The 18347-nt window shown below is 54.4% G+C and overlaps 1 protein-coding gene across 2 annotated transcripts in view; it reads left to right on the top strand.

Moving 5' to 3' along the window:
* The window catches only part of NOTCH1 (notch receptor 1), a 43863-nt gene extending 26249 nt beyond the window's left edge, over nucleotides 1-17614 (top strand). The window contains exons 11-34 of one of the 2 annotated variants that reach the window (XM_074923347.1): nucleotides 449-682; nucleotides 958-1068; nucleotides 1846-2038; nucleotides 2289-2434; nucleotides 2740-2853; nucleotides 3838-3957; nucleotides 4231-4383; nucleotides 4798-5026; nucleotides 5188-5389; nucleotides 5534-5687; nucleotides 5905-6089; nucleotides 6278-6410; nucleotides 6863-6982; nucleotides 7094-7206; nucleotides 7735-8306; nucleotides 9049-9477; nucleotides 10271-10419; nucleotides 11050-11266; nucleotides 11614-11704; nucleotides 11962-12127; nucleotides 12853-13148; nucleotides 13481-13628; nucleotides 13742-13839; nucleotides 14296-17614. In XM_074923347.1, coding sequence (XP_074779448.1) covers nucleotides 449-682; nucleotides 958-1068; nucleotides 1846-2038; nucleotides 2289-2434; nucleotides 2740-2853; nucleotides 3838-3957; nucleotides 4231-4383; nucleotides 4798-5026; nucleotides 5188-5389; nucleotides 5534-5687; nucleotides 5905-6089; nucleotides 6278-6410; nucleotides 6863-6982; nucleotides 7094-7206; nucleotides 7735-8306; nucleotides 9049-9477; nucleotides 10271-10419; nucleotides 11050-11266; nucleotides 11614-11704; nucleotides 11962-12127; nucleotides 12853-13148; nucleotides 13481-13628; nucleotides 13742-13839; nucleotides 14296-15768 — 5846 coding nt within the window. In that variant the 3' untranslated portion in view covers nucleotides 15769-17614. Of the gene's footprint in view, nucleotides 1-448; nucleotides 683-957; nucleotides 1069-1845; nucleotides 2039-2288; nucleotides 2435-2739; nucleotides 2854-3837; nucleotides 3958-4230; nucleotides 4384-4797; nucleotides 5027-5187; nucleotides 5390-5533; nucleotides 5688-5904; nucleotides 6090-6277; nucleotides 6411-6724; nucleotides 6983-7093; nucleotides 7207-7734; nucleotides 8307-9048; nucleotides 9478-10270; nucleotides 10420-11049; nucleotides 11267-11613; nucleotides 11705-11961; nucleotides 12128-12852; nucleotides 13149-13480; nucleotides 13629-13741; nucleotides 13840-14295 lie in introns of both variants that reach the window. The other variant, XM_074923346.1, reaches the window with a different exon arrangement.
* Nucleotides 17615-18347: the final 733 nt, after the last annotated feature.

Raw genomic sequence — 18347 nt, 5'->3', positions numbered from 1 at the left:
GTCTAGTCAAAGCTGTACTTTGTCCTCAGCTCTCCACCCCCAAACCCGGCGGGGAGGGAGCCGGCCAGGAGAATAGGATCTGCTGGGGGGGTTATTATTCGGGGGTGCCTGTGGCCGGCCCCCTCCTCCCCACGCGCTCCAGGACGAGCCGCAGGCGAGCGCAGGGCCCCGCTCCTGAGCCGAGGCGGCTTAATGCCGGTCATTGTGCACCCCGGGACAAAGCCCATGAGCTGGGGTCTGACCGGCCCCACCGCCAGCGTGCCGGGGTGCTCCCCTGCCTGTGCCCTGCTCCTGGGGGTCCTGGGGCTTGCAGCCACCCTGGTGCGCTGCTTCACGCCTGGCCAAGGTGGGAAGGAGTGTCCCAGTGTCCCCCATCCTGACCCCGTGTCCCCCATCCTGACCCCGTGTCCCCCATCCCGACCTTGTGTGTCCCTCGTGCTGGTGGCAGGTTTCTCGGGTGCTCACTGTGAGGTTGACATCAACGAATGTGACCCCGACCCGTGCCACTATGGGACCTGCAAGGACAGCATCGCCACCTTCACCTGCCTCTGCCAGCCTGGCTACATGGGCCACCGCTGCGACATCAACATCAATGAGTGCCAGAGCCAGCCCTGCAAAAACGGGGGAACCTGCCAGGACAGGAACAACGCCTACAACTGCCTCTGCCTCAAAGGGACCACAGGTGAGCAGGAAGGCTCCCCCAGGTCGGCTGCGCCATGGCAGCCCAGTCCCATCCCTGTCCCCGGGCAGGCTGGCCCGGTGCCGGGGCTGTCCTGGGGCATCTTTGGTGAGGACAAGTTCTCCCGGTTTGGTGCCCAGCTCTTGCAGGAACCACACCCCAGCCAGGAGCTGGGGAGTCGTTTGTGGCAGAGGCGCTTTGTTGTGGAACCAGCGGGCTTCATTTTTGCCTCATCAGTGGGGCTGGAGACCCTCTAACAGCACCACTCTCCTCCCCAGGGCCCAACTGCGAGATCAACCTGGACGACTGCGCCAGCAGCCCCTGTGACTACGGCAAGTGCATCGACAAGATCAACGGCTACGAGTGCACCTGCGAGCCGGGATACACGGGTGAGAGCAGGTGGCCACTGCAGCACCCCGGGGACCTGGTCCGGATCCTTGCGTCCGGGAGCCCTGGGACGTCCCCTGTGCCCACTACAGTGGTGCAGGGATGCCTGAAGCTGGCGGTGCCCCACACAGCTGGGGCAAGGGTGCAGCCAGGAGGGGAGATGCTGCCATCCCACTTGCCAGAGGTTTTGTATCTTCAGCACTCCTGCTTGTTCAGGAGAGTGACCCTGGCTTAGGCTGAAATCAAAGGGGTGTCTGGTGCTGCGAATTCGACTCCTGCTGCACCCACTCCCATGGGTATCAGGTTGCCGCCTTGTCCGACTGGTTTGTTTGATCCCTGCTGGAAATGGCAGAGGCCTTTGATGGGAGCAGCCCCCACCTCTCCCCGCTTGCACAGCCCCTTGTCCTCCTGCCCGCCGGGAGCCACAATAAAGCCTGGCTTTGTCGGCCGCGGCAGGTAGAGTTACAGGCTGAAACCAGCTCCCTTCGTTACTCCTCCCTGGACCAAACGAGCCCAGGGCACGGCCTCTTCCCAGTCACGTTTAATTAAGCCAGGTGGGTGATGCAGGGGTGTGAAGTCACCCTACCTGGAGGGCAGCCCGCTCCTATGTGGCCGGCACACACGTGCCCAGAGATTCGAGCCTCCGGCAGCCGTTCCCCGGGTGGCTGGAGGGGGACCTGCCCACTGGGTGCCCCCAGGAGGCAGCTTGCACCCACTGTGCCATGCCATGCTGTGCCCTGTGGGGTAACATTTCCTTACACCCCCCTTCCCTTTCCCAGGGCGCATGTGCAACATCAACATCGATGAGTGCTCCAGCAACCCTTGCCACAACGGGGGCACGTGCAAGGACGGCATCAACGGCTTCACCTGCCTCTGCCCCGAGGGCTTCCACGACCCCAAGTGCCTGTCTGAAGTGAATGAGTGCAACAGCAACCCCTGCATCCATGGGAAATGCCACGATGGGCTGAATGGGTAGGCTGGAGGGTGCGGGGGCTGCTGGGGGGCTGCTGGGACCAAAGGGTCACCCAACAAATTTGGGGTTAGAGGTGGGGCGAGCAGCTCTGTGCTGGTGCTTGTCCATGCTCGGTGCTAGTGCCGGGGGGTGTTTCCCTGCAGGGGCACAATTAAGAGCTGGGGTTTGGTGGGCAAATGGTGGCTGGTGTAGCCAGGAGGGCCAGATCGGATAAGATCGTGTGCTTTACACCCCAATTTTTCCCCAAAGCTACAGGTGTGACTGCGACCCAGGCTGGAGTGGGACAAACTGCGACATTAATAATAATGAGTGTGAATCCAATCCCTGCATGAACGGTGGCACCTGCAAGGACATGACCAGTGGCTACATCTGCACCTGCAGGGAGGGCTTCAGTGGTAAGGGTGCAGCCAGGGACACTGCCCCGTCCCCCCCGCGCTGGGTGGGAGAGCTGTGGGGTGGGTGTCCCTGCAATGCCAGGTGGGCTGGGGGCTTTGCTGTAGGGGTGGTGGAGACCCCAGGTCTGGCGGGGAGATGTGGCAGCGCAGAGTTTGGGTGCCCATGGCTGGAGCTGAGGGCAGGAGGCTCTTCCAGAGTGATGGGTGGACCATTGGCATTGTCCCCATGTCCCCACTGTACCCTCGGCCCCCTCCCACCAGCACACCTCCCTCACAGCCACTTTTCTCTGATTTTCTTGACACAGGACCCAACTGCCAGACCAATATCAACGAATGCGCTTCCAACCCCTGCCTGAACCAGGGCACGTGCATCGACGATGTTGCTGGCTACACCTGCAACTGCCTCCTGCCCTACACAGGTGAGGGGGAGCACCCTGTGCCCCCCAGGCCCTCGCTGGGGCTGTGCGGGGCTGCTGCTTCGGGTGTGACAGCAAATGGGTCCCTCTGCACACACAGCAAGGCAGCACCAAGCGCGGAAGCTTCCCTCGCCCTGCCCTGCCATGGGGCTGCCTGTGGCTGCGGCTCCTCCTCCCTGTGTCACGGGCAGCTGGAGGAAATTTGGAGGAGCTTTGGGAAGCAGCCAGCCAGAGCTTCCTCCCTCCTCCTCCTCCTCCTGGAGGGCACCGAGGCGGTGGCTCTGCCGCAGCCTGCACCCGGGGCAGCAGCACCGGGCGGCCACCCCACTCACAACCCGCTGCCCCGACAGGGTCGGCGCTGCCGGTGGCCCCGTTCTCCTGCCACGATGCTCGTGCTGGAAAAAGCGAGCTGAGGCTGAGGGGTCGGGAGATTCTGCTGAGCCAATTCCTGTTTGCTGGTCTCCCGCTTCCGCTCGCGCAGAGCGGCAGCCGGTGCACAATTGCAGGAAGCCGTGAGCTGTTTCCTGCCCTCGGCAGTGGCCATAGAAACCCTGGGGGGACGGGGACGGGGCAGGCGGGGAGGGGAAGGCTCTGGAAAATAGCAAAGGCCAGTTCGGGAGATACTGGCTGACAGAGAAGATAAGGGTTTGGAGGGAATGTGTCCCTTGGCTGGACGTAAACAGGAAAAGCAGCTGAGAGGGACAGTGGGGGGAGTGCAAGGGGGGAAAGAGACCCCGAGCGGCACTTCCCTGCCAAATGAAGTGCGGCACTTTAATGCAGCCCAGATTGTCAGGCCTTAAAGGATTCATGGGGGGCCCGGGCTCACGGGGGACCAGGGATGGAGGAGACGGCTCCAGCTGGGTTGTACCAGGGCAGTGGGGAAGCCCAGAGCCTGCCCCAGGGCTGGCAGCAGCCCAGGGCAGGGGACAGGGGTAGCGGGGTCTTTCGTTTTGGATGGGGTGTCAGCGGGTGCTTGTGCCTGTGCAGGAGCCACCTGTGAGGACGTGCTGGCCCCCTGTGCTGGCGGCCCCTGCAAGAACGGCGGCGAGTGCCGGGAGTCGGAGGACTACGAGAGCTTCTCCTGCAGTTGTCCCTCTGGCTGGCAAGGTAGGGGCATGGCCCATCTGGGGGTTCAGCACACCCCGCTCTCCTCAGCTTCCCCGGGGAGTGAACGATGGAGGGGAGGGAGTGTGACCAGGGACCCTCAGGGAGGGTCCTGACCTGCCCCACAGCTCAGCTGGGTAGATGGGATGTGGCGGTTTGGGGCGAGGGCAGTTTGCTGCGAGGGCTCCTGCCCTGGTGTGAGCGGTGCCCAAGGCATCGTTGTCATCCCCGGGGCTTTCGCCAGCACCTCCAGCCCACACGGTCTCTGTCCCACAGGTCAGACCTGCGAGATCGACATCAACGAGTGCGTGAAGAGCCCCTGCCGCAACGGGGCCACGTGCCAGAACACCAACGGGAGCTACCGCTGCGCCTGCAGAACCGGCTTCACCGGCCGCAACTGCGACACCGACATCGACGACTGCAAGCCCAGTAAGAGCAGGGGCTCTGCGGAGCCATGTGGCCCCGACTCAGCTTCGTTGCCCTTCCTGGGGCTGCATGGGCGAGCCCCGGCCGCTGCCTTGGCCTGGGTTGTGCTGCAAGCCCTGCTCAGGCTTTAAGGCCACCTCAGCATGTCCCAGATGGGCTGTGTCAGTCCAAGGCCAGATGGGAGCTGGCAGGAAGGAGGTTCGGGGGGGGGACAGTGATGTGCAGGCAGTGAACAAGAGTGTCCCATGTGTCCTCTTCATTCCCAGTCCCCTGGTGGGACTGGCCTGGCCTCTGTCTGGTCCACGGGCTCTGTCCCATCCCTCCACGCAGCCACAGGACGTGTGTGGGGACAGCGCTGTGGGGCAGCTCCCGGGCAGGGACCCATTGCCTCTTCTCACACACATCCCTGCTCTCCAGATCCATGCCACAACGGTGGCTCCTGCTCCGATGGCGTCGGCACGTTCTTCTGCGAGTGCCTGGCTGGTTTCCGCGGGCCCAAGTGCGAGGAGGACATCAACGAGTGTGCCAGCAACCCCTGCAAGAACGGTGCCAACTGCACCGACTGTGTCAACAGCTACACCTGCACTTGCCCCTCCGGCTTCAGCGGCATCCACTGCGAGAACAACACACCTGACTGCACGGAGAGGTACAGCCCGGCACGGCCCCTGCTGCGGGCACAGCCTGTCTGAGCTGGAGCAAGGGGCTGAGGTCCCTGCGCTGCCCCGTAGCCCTGGGCTGGTCTGGGGGGGCTTTGGCGTGGAGCACGACCAGCGGTGACTCACTGCAATGGGATGTTTCTGTTCCCAGCTCCTGCTTCAACGGTGGGACCTGCGTGGATGGCATCAACACCTTCACCTGCGTCTGTCCGCCCGGCTTCACGGGCAGCTACTGCGAGCATAACATCAACGAGTGCGACTCCAAGCCGTGCCTGAACGGGGGCACATGTCAGGACAGCTACGGGACATACAAGTGCACTTGTCCCCAGGGATACACCGGCCTCAACTGCCAGGTAGAGGAGCCTTGGGGTGTTGGCTGCCAACCCGGTGTCCATCCGTGCATGCTGGCTGTGGGGATTTGGGGGGTCACTGCAGTCTCTACTCCTGCAGAAGCCCTGCTGGGTCCTGACTCCCATCTCATGCTTTGCTCCCCCCAGAACCTGGTGCGTTGGTGTGACTCCTCTCCTTGCAAAAACGGAGGGAAGTGCTGGCAGACCAACAACCTGTACCGCTGCGAGTGCAACAGCGGGTGGACAGGGCTGTACTGCGATGTCCCCAGTGTCTCCTGCGAGGTGGCTGCTAAGCAGCAAGGTCAGTCCCTGCCACCTAGAGCCTCACTGGGCCAGGGAGGGGTCCCCAGATGTCCCTGTGGTGGGCTCTGAGCAGGGACACGCTCAGTTCTCCTGGTGAGGGTCTTTGGCACAACCAGAGCGGTCTCAAGGATTGCTGTAACGTGCACCCCATGAGACTGCGGTGCCTGGGTGTCACCAAGGTCCCCACATCTCACTCTGCTCTCCCTCCCCGGCAGGTATCGATGTAGCACATCTCTGCAGGAATTCAGGGCTCTGTGTGGACACTGGCAACACTCACTTCTGCCGCTGCCAGGCCGGCTACACCGGCAGCTACTGCGAGGAGCAGGTGGATGAGTGTTCCCCCAACCCCTGCCAGAACGGAGCCACCTGCACAGATTACCTGGGAGGCTACTCCTGCGAGGTGGGTGCTACGGGGGGCAGAGACGCACAGGGAGAAAGCACCAGTTCCTGCCTTTCTGCTGCCCGTGGAGCTTCAGGCTGGCTCGGTGTCCCTTCACGGAGTTGAAGGCCAGGGTGCTGGCTGTGCTCCTGCAGCCGTGTGGGAATTGAGTGAACCTCACTGATAGTTCCCCTCTTCCCTCCTTATAGTGTGTGGCTGGTTATCATGGAGTTAACTGCTCAGAGGAGATCAATGAGTGCTTGTCCCACCCATGCCAGAATGGAGGAACCTGCATCGATCTCATCAATACCTACAAATGCTCCTGCCCCAGAGGAACTCAAGGTAAATTAATTCCCCAGGCTGGGGCATTAGTGGGCTGAGTGCAGATATCCTTGGTATCTGCTCATTAGCTGCTCGGGCTAGCAGAAGCAAATGCAACAGTCGAGGTTTGTGTTTGCTTGCGAGCTTAGCCATCAAGGCCACGCAACCTTGGACGTGAGCTGCGCGGTGCCGCGTGCCTCCTGCCGGAGCAGCGGCTCAGACTGCCATTGAGTTGGTCAGGCTCAGCCCCTTCGCAGGGAAGGTTCACACGAGGGACCACCAGGCACCCCGATACTGTTTGATGAGCTGTGTGGGTTGTTCCCCCATTTCTCTAGGGGTGCACTGTGAGATCAATGTGGATGACTGCAGCCCTTTCTTTGATCCTGTCACCCTGGGGCCCAAGTGCTTTAACAATGGCAAGTGCACGGATCGGGTAGGTGGCTACAGCTGCATCTGCCCCCCTGGCTTTGTAGGGGAGCGCTGCGAGGGAGACGTCAACGAGTGCCTGTCCAACCCCTGCGACGCCCGCGGCACCCAGAACTGCGTGCAGCGGGTCAATGACTACAAATGCGAGTGCCGACCTGGCTACGCAGGTGAGCACCGTGTCCCCCCCAGCTCCCAGCGCTCAGCCCTGCATCCCCCAGTCCCCTCCAAGCATCTCGCCCGCCTTCCTCTGCTCCTCACGCGCTCCTCTCCCTCGGCAGGCCGTCGCTGTGACACCGTGGTGGACGGCTGTAAAGGCAAACCCTGCAGGAACGGCGGGACATGCGCCGTTGCCAGCAACACCGGCCGTGGCTTCATCTGCAAATGCCCCCCGGTAGGTCCCTGCTCCTCTCCAGTGCTGAGCTTGGGGTGTTGCACAGGTCCTGCGGGCAGACAAGGGGATAGGTTAGCCCCTGAGGCTTCCCCAGCTGGGATAGCCGGGGTAAGCGTGGAGGGGAAGATGCTTTGCTGTGGGTGCTCGCTGGAGGGAGGTGTATCCGTGTATGCACACCCTCCTCACTGGCAAGGAGACTGTTACGGTCAGGGAGAAGGAGGTGGCTCAGCCCTGCGGGTATGATGCACAGCTCTGTAGGACAGAGTCTTGCCTGGTTGACCATTATTTGCACCACATAAAGGTGGGGCAGGCAGCTACGGAGAAGAGCTCCCTTCATTTTGAGGGGGATGCTCTAACAGCATTTACATTCTAGATTATTCTTGCCCATCGCTAGTTTCAGAGGACGTGCCAGAACCGTGCCCCGATTCACTGGGTTTGTGCCCAGTTTCCCAGGACACACACGTGTGTTAGGCTGCTCGTAGGACAGTGTCAGTGATTCTGACTCCCACCTTGCTGTCACCTCCCCAGGGATTCGTGGGTGCCACCTGCGAGAACGACTCCCGCACCTGCGGGAACCTGCACTGCCTGAACGGTGGCACCTGCATCTCCATCCACAAGAGCTCCAAGTGCATGTGCACGCCGGCCTTCACGGGCCCCGAGTGCCAGTACCCGGCCAGCAGCCCCTGCACATCCAACCCCTGCTACAACGGGGGCACCTGCGAGTTCTTCAGCGATGCCTCCCCCTACTACCGGTGCAACTGCCCTGCCAACTTCAACGGCCTCAACTGCCACATCCTCGACTTTGATTTCCAGGGTGGGATCGGGCAGGATATCATCCCACCCAAAATCGAGGAGAAGTGCGAGATCGCCGTCTGCGCGGGGTACGCGGGCAACAAGATCTGCGACGGGAAATGCAACAACCACGCCTGCGGCTGGGACGGGGGCGACTGCTCCCTCAATTTCAATGACCCCTGGAAGAACTGCTCCCAGTCTCTGCAGTGCTGGAAGTACTTCAACGATGGCAAGTGCGACTCTCAGTGCAATAATGCTGGCTGCCTGTACGATGGATTTGACTGCCAGAAATACGAAGGGCAGTGCAAGTAAGTGACTTGCTCGTTGCCCCTCTTGTTTTAAAGCTGTGACCTCCGTGCTGATCGTCTGGGGGTATTTTCTGGTTGCATCTGCTAAAGCTCCTAAGGGCAGATCTGTTGTTCACTCTCTGCGTTCTGTTCTGCTGCCTCTAGGGCTGCAACTCAAGCAGCCACACTTCCCTGTGGTCTTACCAAGTTTATATACAATTGGAAGTTTACATACACTTGGAAGCTCTCTGGTTTTGGCTCATTCCTGGTGGCTTGCCTGTATCACGCCATAGAAGTGAATTCTCCAACTCATAGTAGTAACACTGTGAGTTTCGGTTCCTCATCCACCCTGGATGGAGGAGCAGCCAGAAAACACGATGTTAACATCCGGGCATTTACCCAGTATTGTCTTTGGCAACAGCAGGAGCATAATCCCAGATCCCTGGACAAACTCTTGTCTGAGTAACTATTCCGTGTCCCCATGTCTTCTCTGAGTCACGTTAATTTGTCCCTTTTTCTGGCATCTAAACTGCAACTTGTAATTTAACAGCTGCTATCATTTTTCACCTGGAGAGGTGAAAGCTTCACAGAACTGCATGAAACAGTTGCCTTCTGTGTCAACTGGCTTAGTGTCTATCAGGGTGAAGAATATTTATACAAAAGAGAGGGCCTTGTGGACCACCACTTATTGTCTCAGCAGATAGGTTATATACGCAGCACTTGGTCTAATTCATTCTTCTGCCTTTCTTTTTCTTCTGCCCAGCCCTCTCTATGATCAGTACTGCAAAGATCACTTCTCAGACGGTCACTGTGACCAGGGCTGCAATAATTTTGAGTGCGAATGGGATGGTCTGGACTGTGCAAACAACATGCCAGAGAAGCTTGCGGATGGCACGCTGGTGGTGGTGGTCCTGATCACTCCCGAGAACCTGAAGAACAACTCCTTCAACTTCCTGCGGGAGCTGAGCCGCGTGCTGCACACCAACGTAGTCTTCAAGAAAAACCCCAAGGGAGAGTATATGATCTTCCCATACTATGGCAATGAGGAGGAGCTGAAAAAGCATTACATCAAGAGGTCAACAGAGGACTGGTCAGATATGTCTAGTGCTGTCATCAATAAAGTAAAGAGCAGCCTCTACTCCAGGGCTGGCAGAAGGCAGAAGCGAGAGCTCGATCAGATGGACATCAGAGGGTAAGGGGGACCAATGGGTTCCTTTTTCACTGAGCAGCATTTGTTTTCTGTGTTGATAATAGTAACACACTATAAAGGGAAGGATGTAGGCCAGATAATTGTATTTAGACGTTGCTTTCTGTGTGAATAGAAACCGGATTTTGCTCTCATGTGGGAAAAGCGAGTGATCACTCAGGAATCCCTGACACAATGCTGCGCCGACTCTCACGATTGAAGGAGTCCTGTGTATTGTTGGGAGCCGGGGCTGGGCTGGGTGGGACCTGGAAGCAGAGGTTGGCCTGGCTGACTGTCTGACTTCAGGAAGTTGTTAAGTTAAGCCTCAGTTTCTCCCTGGGAAATGCTTTCTAGAGCTTTGTTGTAAAACTCAATTACTGCAAACTGTGTTTGGAGATCTTCGGTATAAACATATAGATCTAACCTTCTCCCTCTCTGTGGGCTCAATCAAAAGCCACTGAAAGCAAAGGAGTTAGAGCAGCGAAACTGATGTGAAAAGATCTGAAGGCTCCCAAACAGCATTATTTAAGATACTGTAGTGTCTGGGTCATTTTAAAACACTGTGAAGCAGAGACTCCCTCCCATTCCTGTAGATGAGTTAGATTTCACAGTATTCATCGAGGCAAATCCCATAGACCATGAGCGCGAGCTGCTGCAGGGCTTGTGCCACAGGGAAAAGAGGAGATGGGTTCCCACCTCCTAATTCCCACTGATGGAGGGTTAAGGAGGGGAGACAGGGCTCATCTGTCTAGTCAGTGTGGTCATTTCTCCGTGTTTCTCATTGACTCATCTTGCACAGATCCATCGTCTACTTGGAAATTGATAACCGACAGTGCATCCAGTCATCTTCCCAGTGCTTCCAGAGTGCAACTGATGTGGCGGCATTCCTGGGTGCCTTGGCCTCCCTTGGCAACCTGAACATACCCTACAAAATAGAAGCAGTTAAAAGTAAGTACAGCTGGTCGGCTGGAGAGGAGAGACAGCCAAAACTTTCCAGCCATATCCATGTTTAGGTATCTGTCAGCTGCCTGCACTTGAGCACAGTTTGGTTTTAATCGCGTTGCGTCTTTGTTTTTTTTTTCTTCAAGTCTGCTCTTTAAAAAAATTGCAAAACCCAGTTTATTATTTTTGCTTATTTCAGGTTTATTTCAAAATCATTATCACTATAAAAGTTATTAAAAAAAACAAAAAAGAAAAGAAAAAGAAAACCCAACCGGCCCCAATCAATCAGTGACATGCAAGGAGTTGAAGTTTGTATCTTGAAAATCCCCCCTAAATCCTTTTGTCTTAACAGCTCAATGCAAGCGCAATGATTTGAAGTTTGCTAATCCTTTTCCTTAAAGGAGAAAAAAGTGAAGCTGTCTCCTGATGCAGGCTGGCTTGTGCAGCCGAGAATTTGCCGATAGTTTGCAATTCTGATTAATAGCGTATAAAATGACCTTATTTTGGGGGGGGGGGGGCTGATTTAGATCAGACTTAGGTACCTCTATTAACTAATTTTCCTTCATTTCCACTCTGTCACTGGTTTGCTATGCAGCTTAATGTCTCAGCATCTCCTTGTGCCCCACTGTTTTGTAGGTGAAACAGCTGAGCCCACAAAGAACTCCCAGCTGTATCCTATGTACGTGGTGGGGGCTGTGCTGGTCTTGCTTGCTTTCATTGGAGTGGGAGTACTGGTGTCTCGTAAGCGGCGCAGGGAGCATGGGCAGCTTTGGTTCCCAGAAGGCTTCAAAGTGACAGAGTCGAGCAAGAAGAAGCGACGAGAACCACTTGGGGAGGATTCTGTTGGACTCAAGTGAGTAATTTGCTTGCTAACCCGTTAAACACAGTGCAGTGGGGCTGCTCGGGGCTCTTCTGAAAGAGCCCCATGGAGTTTTGTTCTCTGGTGCGTCGTATTGGCATAGCGGGGAGGGAAAAAATCAGTTCTGCATGGGGGAAACGGTGTTCCCATCTGGAGGAGGTTTTTAAACGCTTCATGGTCCGTTTGCACTTGGTAGAAAATGAAAGGCAACCCGAGAGGAACCTCCTGCAAATGCCTTGTTGATTCTTCTTTGAGTTTGTGCATGTAGATAAACACCATCTATCACAGACTCGTTCCTGCAGAGGAGCTAGCTAATTTTTTGTATGGTTTCATTTTTAAAGACCCCTCAAAAATGCTTCAGACGGCACGCTGATGGATGACAACCAAAATGAGTGGGGTGACGAGGAGACCTTGGACACCAAGAAGTTCAGGGTAAGCTCACTGCCACATTCCCTTTCTGTGCTGGCAGCAGCCTCACGCTGGGTTTTGTCACGGAAGGAGCCGAGCGCTGCGGGGAGCAGCAGAGCAGGGGGGACCCTCGGGGGCCCAGTCAGCGCGATGCATCGCTGCTGCCAGCTCCTTTCCAACCCTGCGTGTGACAAACGCCCCTCTGAGACTCGCAGAGCTCCCCACGCCAGAGCTCAGCCCCCTCCTCTGCTCGGTGCTCACTTCCCACCGTCGTTCCGCAGTTCGAGGAGCAGGCGATGCTGCCTGACACGGACGATCAGACGGATCACAGGCAGTGGACCCAGCAGCACCTGGACGCCGCCGACCTGCGCATATCCTCCATGGCACCCACCCCGCCACAGGGGGAGATCGATGCAGACTGCATGGATGTCAACGTCAGAGGTCCTGGTAAGGTGCACTCCTTGTCTGCTCATCTAAAACCCTCCCTTACCCCTGCAGATGAGCAGTCCCAGGCAGCCCTACCTGTCTCCACTTCTAGTACAGAGTCACTGCTAGCCGTTCTGCAGCGCGTGGGTCCCGTCGTGCAGGATTAGACCCTGTCACATTTGGCTTTACACGAGATCTCTGTTGTTTAATCACTGAGATGGAAATTAGACAATACAGAAGGAGTGCCTATTTAATCATCCAGCCCGTCCCTCTGCCACTCCTAGATTCCTCTCCACCCATTTCACAATCTTCTTTTCAGGTTTTTAACTCTATTAACAATTAATAGGCTTTTAAATTATTACAAACATTTGGTCTTCCCCCTATCTGTGAAATTGTCATCTGAAATAATAAAAATATTTAAGGCTGTGCTGTACCGTACTCAAGTTTGCTTTGAGCAACCTTCCTTATAAATTGCCCCTCACACGTTCTAACACTTTCCTTGTCTTTAAAAGTGTGTGCAAGCTAGCAGATGAAATAGGAAAAGCCATGAGTGGTGAGATACCACTAAGGAATTTCAGATCGGTATCAGAGGAAGGATATTCGTGTTTGATGTTGAGAACCAGTCAGGAACTCAGTCTTGCACCCACGAGAATAAGCATCTATCGCAGACAGAGCATTTTGCTGAGCCGCCTGCATTACAGAAGGGTAAAAAGCCTTTTTTCACCGAGTTCCCCTGTGCTTTTCAGATGGCTTCACCCCGCTGATGATCGCCTCGTGCAGCGGAGGAGGGCTGGAGACCGGTAATAGCGAGGAGGAAGACGATGCTCCTGCTGTCATCTCGGATTTCATTTACCAAGGCGCCAGCTTACACAACCAGACTGACCGCACCGGCGAGACGGCCCTTCACCTGGCCGCCCGCTACTCCCGCTCCGACGCTGCCAAGCGCCTGCTGGAAGCCAGTGCTGATGCAAACATCCAGGATAACATGGGCAGGACACCCCTCCACGCCGCCGTCTCTGCCGATGCCCAAGGAGTCTTCCAGGTAATTGATCCTTTCGCCACCAGTCTCGGGGTTTTCTGGGGAAAATACTGGTGCTACGTGTTGGGTCAGACACACGACTGAGCTTATCGCAGGGTCTCCAGCTTGTCCTGGTGAGGTGCGGGGTGAAAGTCTTGAAAACTGAAGTGCCTGTTGTCTCAGGGCAGGGCACAGCAAAGCAGCAACCCCTCAGATGTGCACCCCCAAACTGGGAGTGAGGACTGGAGGGACCAGCCTCTGGAAAGGGGGTGGCAGGTCCTGAGAGCTGGGTGAGTGTCCGCTGTCTGTCCCTCCTGACGTTTGTGTTTCCTGCGCTTTGGCCCTTGTTGTGGTAGATCCTGATTAGGAACAGGGCAACCGATCTCGACGCCCGAATGCACGACGGGACCACTCCTCTGATCCTGGCTGCTCGCTTGGCTGTGGAGGGCATGCTGGACGACCTCATCAACTGCCACGCAGACGTCAATGCCGTGGATGATCTAGGTACTGCAGGCAACTAAAACACTGGCTCCCTCAGGGGTGGAAGGAAAGGGCTGCTTGCTGTTACTCTTTACCACTCACTAATGTGAGTTTTATTTCATGATCTTTCTCTGTAGGCAAGTCAGCACTGCACTGGGCAGCTGCTGTGAATAATGTTGAAGCTGCAGTCGTCCTCCTGAAGAACGGTGCCAATAAGGATATGCAGAATAATAAGGTAGGGGTCTCCTGGGCTGACATAGGCAAGGAAAGAACCATCTGGGGAGTCTGTTAAAGGGTAGTTTGTGCCTAAAGTACAACACTCTCTGGCACTGGGACTGATCACATTGTTCTGCTGTGAATGAAGCTGCTGGATTTAGCTCCAAGAAGCGCTGTGGGATTTGGTCCTACAGGTGATGCTGAGGGGCTGTGCGGTGCTTGGTGAACTGTGTGATACGGTGTTGGTGTGGGCATCTCCTTGCATATTCTGGGCCACCCATAGGGTTCCTGGTTTGATACCAGTGTAAGGACATGGCTCAGCAGAGTAGGAAAAAGCAGCAGCAAGACCTCACCAGAGGAGAGACAATAACCATCTCTGCCACCCAACCGCACGGTGTTGGGCGTGGAGCTCTCAATAGTGTTAGCCAGGACAATCTGTGAACTTAAACCTTAACCATCTTTGCTGGGTTTCCAGGAGGAGACCCCACTGTTCCTCGCAGCCAGAGAAGGGAGCTACGAAACCGCCAAGGTCCTGCTGGACAATTTTGCCAACCGCGACATCACGGACCACATGGACCGGCTGCCACGGGACATCGCCCAGGAGCGCATGCACCACGACATCGTGAGGCTGCTGGACGAGTACAACCTGGTGCGGAGCCCACCGCTGCACAACGGCCCGCTGGGAGCACCCACTCTGTCCCCTCCTCTCTGCTCTCCCAACAGCTACATCGGCAACCTGAAACCTGCCGTCCAGGGCAAGAAAGCCAGGAAACCCAGTACCAAGGGCCTGAGCTGCAACGGCAAGGATGCCAAAGACCTCAAAGCCCGGAGGAAAAAATCACAAGATGGAAAAGGATGTCTGCTTGACAACTCCAGTGTGTTGTCGCCAGTGGACTCCCTGGAGTCGCCCCATGGGTACCTGTCAGACGTTGCCTCTCCTCCGCTGATGACCTCTCCATTTCAGCAGTCCCCTTCCATGCCTCTGAATCATCTGCCAGGCATGCCTGATGCCCACATGAGCATCAATCACCTCAACATGGCGGGGAAGCAGGATATGGCCATGGGCAACTCCAGCAGGATGGCCTTCGATTCAGTGCCGCCGCGCCTCTCCCACCTCCCCGTCTCCAGCCCCAGCACGGTGATGAGCAACGCCCCGATGAATTTCTCGGTCGGCGGAGCGGCCGCTCTGAACGGGCAGTGTGACTGGCTCACCAGGCTGCAGAACGGCATGGTCCAGAACCAGTACAACCCCATGAGAGGCAACATGCAACCGGGGGCGCATCAGCAGACGCAAAACCTTCAACACGGCATGATGACCTCCCTGCACAACGGCCTGCCCACCACGAGCTTGTCGCAGATGATGAGCTACCAGGCCATGCCCAACACCCGGCTGGCTTCCCAGCCTCACCTGATGCAGAGCCAGCAGCTCCAGCAGATGCAGCAACAACAGCTCCAGCAGCAAAACATGCAGGCGCAGCAGCAGCCGCAGCAACCCCAGCCGCAGGCGCAGCAGCAGCAGCAGGCGCAGCAGCATCACAACCCCAGCTCCAATGCGAGCGGCCACATCGGCCAAAATTTCCTCGGTACGGAGCTGAGCCAGCCCGACATGCAGCCTGTGAGCAGCAGCACCATGGCAGTCCACACCATCCTGCCTCAAGATTCCCAGATGCTGCCCACGTCTCTGCCATCCTCCCTCGCCCAGCCCATGACCACCACGCAGTTTCTAACTCCACCTTCCCAGCACAGTTATTCCTCCCCCTTGGACAACACCCCCAGCCACCAGCTCCAGGTGCCCGACCACCCTTTCCTAACGCCATCTCCGGAGTCGCCGGACCAGTGGTCCAGCTCGTCTCCTCACTCCAACGTGTCCGACTGGTCCGAGGGCATCTCCAGCCCTCCCACGAGTATGCAGTCACAGATGGGACACATCCCCGAAGCCTTCAAGTAAAAGACGGTGTTTCAGAGACGCTGGTGCTCAGTGGGAGTTAAAAGCTTGAGGGAGATCTTTTTTTAAAGGACATTGGATGCTTTTATTAAAGGATCCTTTTTAAATATGTTTTTATAAAAAAAAAAAAATAAAAGACAAATTAATTCCTTTTTTTTTTAGTATTTATTTATGTACTTTTTATTTTACATGAAAACACTGCCTTTTTATTTATATGTTCTATTGTTAAGAACTCAATGTGGGACACCGGTTGTGTTTCAAGAAATCAAAAAATTAGGTTTTTATAGGACATTCTTTTTTTGTTTGGGGGGGTTCGCTGTGTTTGATTGGAGAGGAAATGTTTATGTAAAGCTATAAGCAGCAATTTGTGATTCTGAAATGCCATTAATTTATTTTTTTCTCTTTCAACTCAGAAAGAGAGGAGAGAAAGAAAAGGGGAGGGAAAAATTGACTAAAAATATTACTCCTTAGGTGGAAAACAAAAAAATTAAGTATGGATGGATTTTTGAAATGTACTCTAAAATGTTTCCTTTGCTATTATATCTGATAGGACATTTTATGGTACCAGTCATGAATCTTTGTTTAAATTTCAGTATTATATAGTTGTACATTTGCCTTGATAATAGAAATTTTTGTTCTCTCTTGTTTTTATATATATATAAAAATATATATATTTAAATGATTTTTATGATCTAAAAAGAAAAAAAATAAAATCAGGATTATAGACCTGTAAGAACAGGTTCTAAGCTAAAAAGAATAACCCTACAAAACATGAATACTGTCCCCCACCAATTGTATTTGCCAAACTTTTAAGAGAGCGAGCCCATGACTATGGAGTATATACCAAACCCATAACCATGGAGTTTATACACAAAGGAGACTTAATTTTACTTTGAGTATCTTTACTGTTTTTTGTTTTCGTGTTTGCATTTGAGTAACTGTTTAAGAAATAAATGCCAATATAAACTTGTAAACCACATCCTTATTTTAAGGATGGCCTGCCTGTTGTAAAGAAGGCGTGTCTATTAATGCAGACAACCTGAGTGAGATTACAAAGCGTTGTAACACTGCCACCACCGCGTGCTCGCCCGTATCCAGCTCCTCTGGCGGCGTGACTGCTGGGTGCTCAGTGGAAAGCGCTGCTGGTTTTGGTGGGAGGCTGGACTGGTTAAACAGGAGGGCGAAGGACAGCACAGGCGAGTCTGTGCTGCGAAACGTTAACATTTTGTTCTTGTTAGTCCGGAGTGATGCATCTTTTTTTATATTGATGTACACTCTTCTGGTGTATCATGTAAAATATAGTATAAGCCTGTGGCAGATTTAATGTTTGTAAATATCTTTTTTTTTTTTTTTTTTAAGAAAAGGTGGATTTTGTTTCAAAAATCTAAATGAGCAAGTCTTAAATATATCATAAATTTATCACCTTATAGAGGTGTTGGAATATCACTCACTCGGGTGCAAAGGCAAGCAGACACCCTAAGACTAGATTATGTGTATGGGACAGGCAAATAGAGAGCAGTTAATCAAGAAAACCTAAGGAAAGGGTTCCTTTTCCTCGTTCCTTTTTATTAGAACACCAAATAAAATGGATATTTCTCAAGGCACAACGCCTTGCTGAGCACTCATCTTAGTTAACATTTCAGACCATTGTTCTTGTGACATGCCTAATATGAGTGATAAAAACATCACGTGGTGTTGAATCTTCCTATGTTTTATAAACTAGAGTGTAGTTTAAGAAAAGATATCTTCTGTAATAAAGTTATGTACATGCAAAGTTGTAGTTTGCAAAAATGATGTATTTTTTTTGGTTAACTGATTTGCAATAAATGATGCTTCTGGGCATCTAGATTTTACTAAAACTGGAACTTAGTGTTTTTGTTACAGCTTGGTTGAAATCTGGGCTTTGCTAACTGCTGTCTTTCAATACCACAGGGGCTGCCTCTCGGCACAAAGTACCGGCACTTTCTGAATGTCTTGTTCTCTGTGTCAAAGCTCGGAGCAGGGCTTTGGACAATGAAACTTTCTCCTTATCTTGTGCAAAACTCTCACTGACTTGGAACATCTGGTTTGAGCAGGGCAAGAGGGGCTTTGCCCAGGTAGCCCTTTACCTGTGCTGTGGCTGCTCTGATGTCCCCTCAGGCCTCTGCCATTAGAGAAAACATTGAAAAGTTGTTTTAAAGCACGACGCTCACGCGTGTTCAAAGTACTGTATTCTGTCGCTTTAAAACTTTGCTTTCTGATCAGGTTTTTTAGGAGCATTCTCTGGCTGATGAGGCGGCCAAGGGTAAAAAATGGCCATGTGCTTTGAATTACACAGCACCGATGGAAACAGAGCCCTCTGCGAGGGGTGGTAAGGGTTGTGTCTAGAGCTTCACTGCTGCACACACGGCGCTGAGCACGCGGCTGGGCTCTCGGATGCGGTGGCTTGCAGAGATAGGAACTGGGAAGCCATCTGATGGCACGGCCGAGGGGCAGCAGCACCCGAGGGAAGGTTTCACTGATGCCACTCCGGGCACAAACACCGCGCAGGAGCGTTTGCTCTCCTTGCTGCACTCAAGATTTTTAAGGTAATTTAATTTAAT

Source organism: Athene noctua, chromosome 20 (assembly GCF_965140245.1).
Source record: "Athene noctua chromosome 20, bAthNoc1.hap1.1, whole genome shotgun sequence".
In the NCBI taxonomy this organism is placed as follows: Eukaryota; Metazoa; Chordata; class Aves; order Strigiformes; family Strigidae; genus Athene; species Athene noctua.
This window is presented reverse-complemented; position numbering and strand designations above follow the sequence as displayed.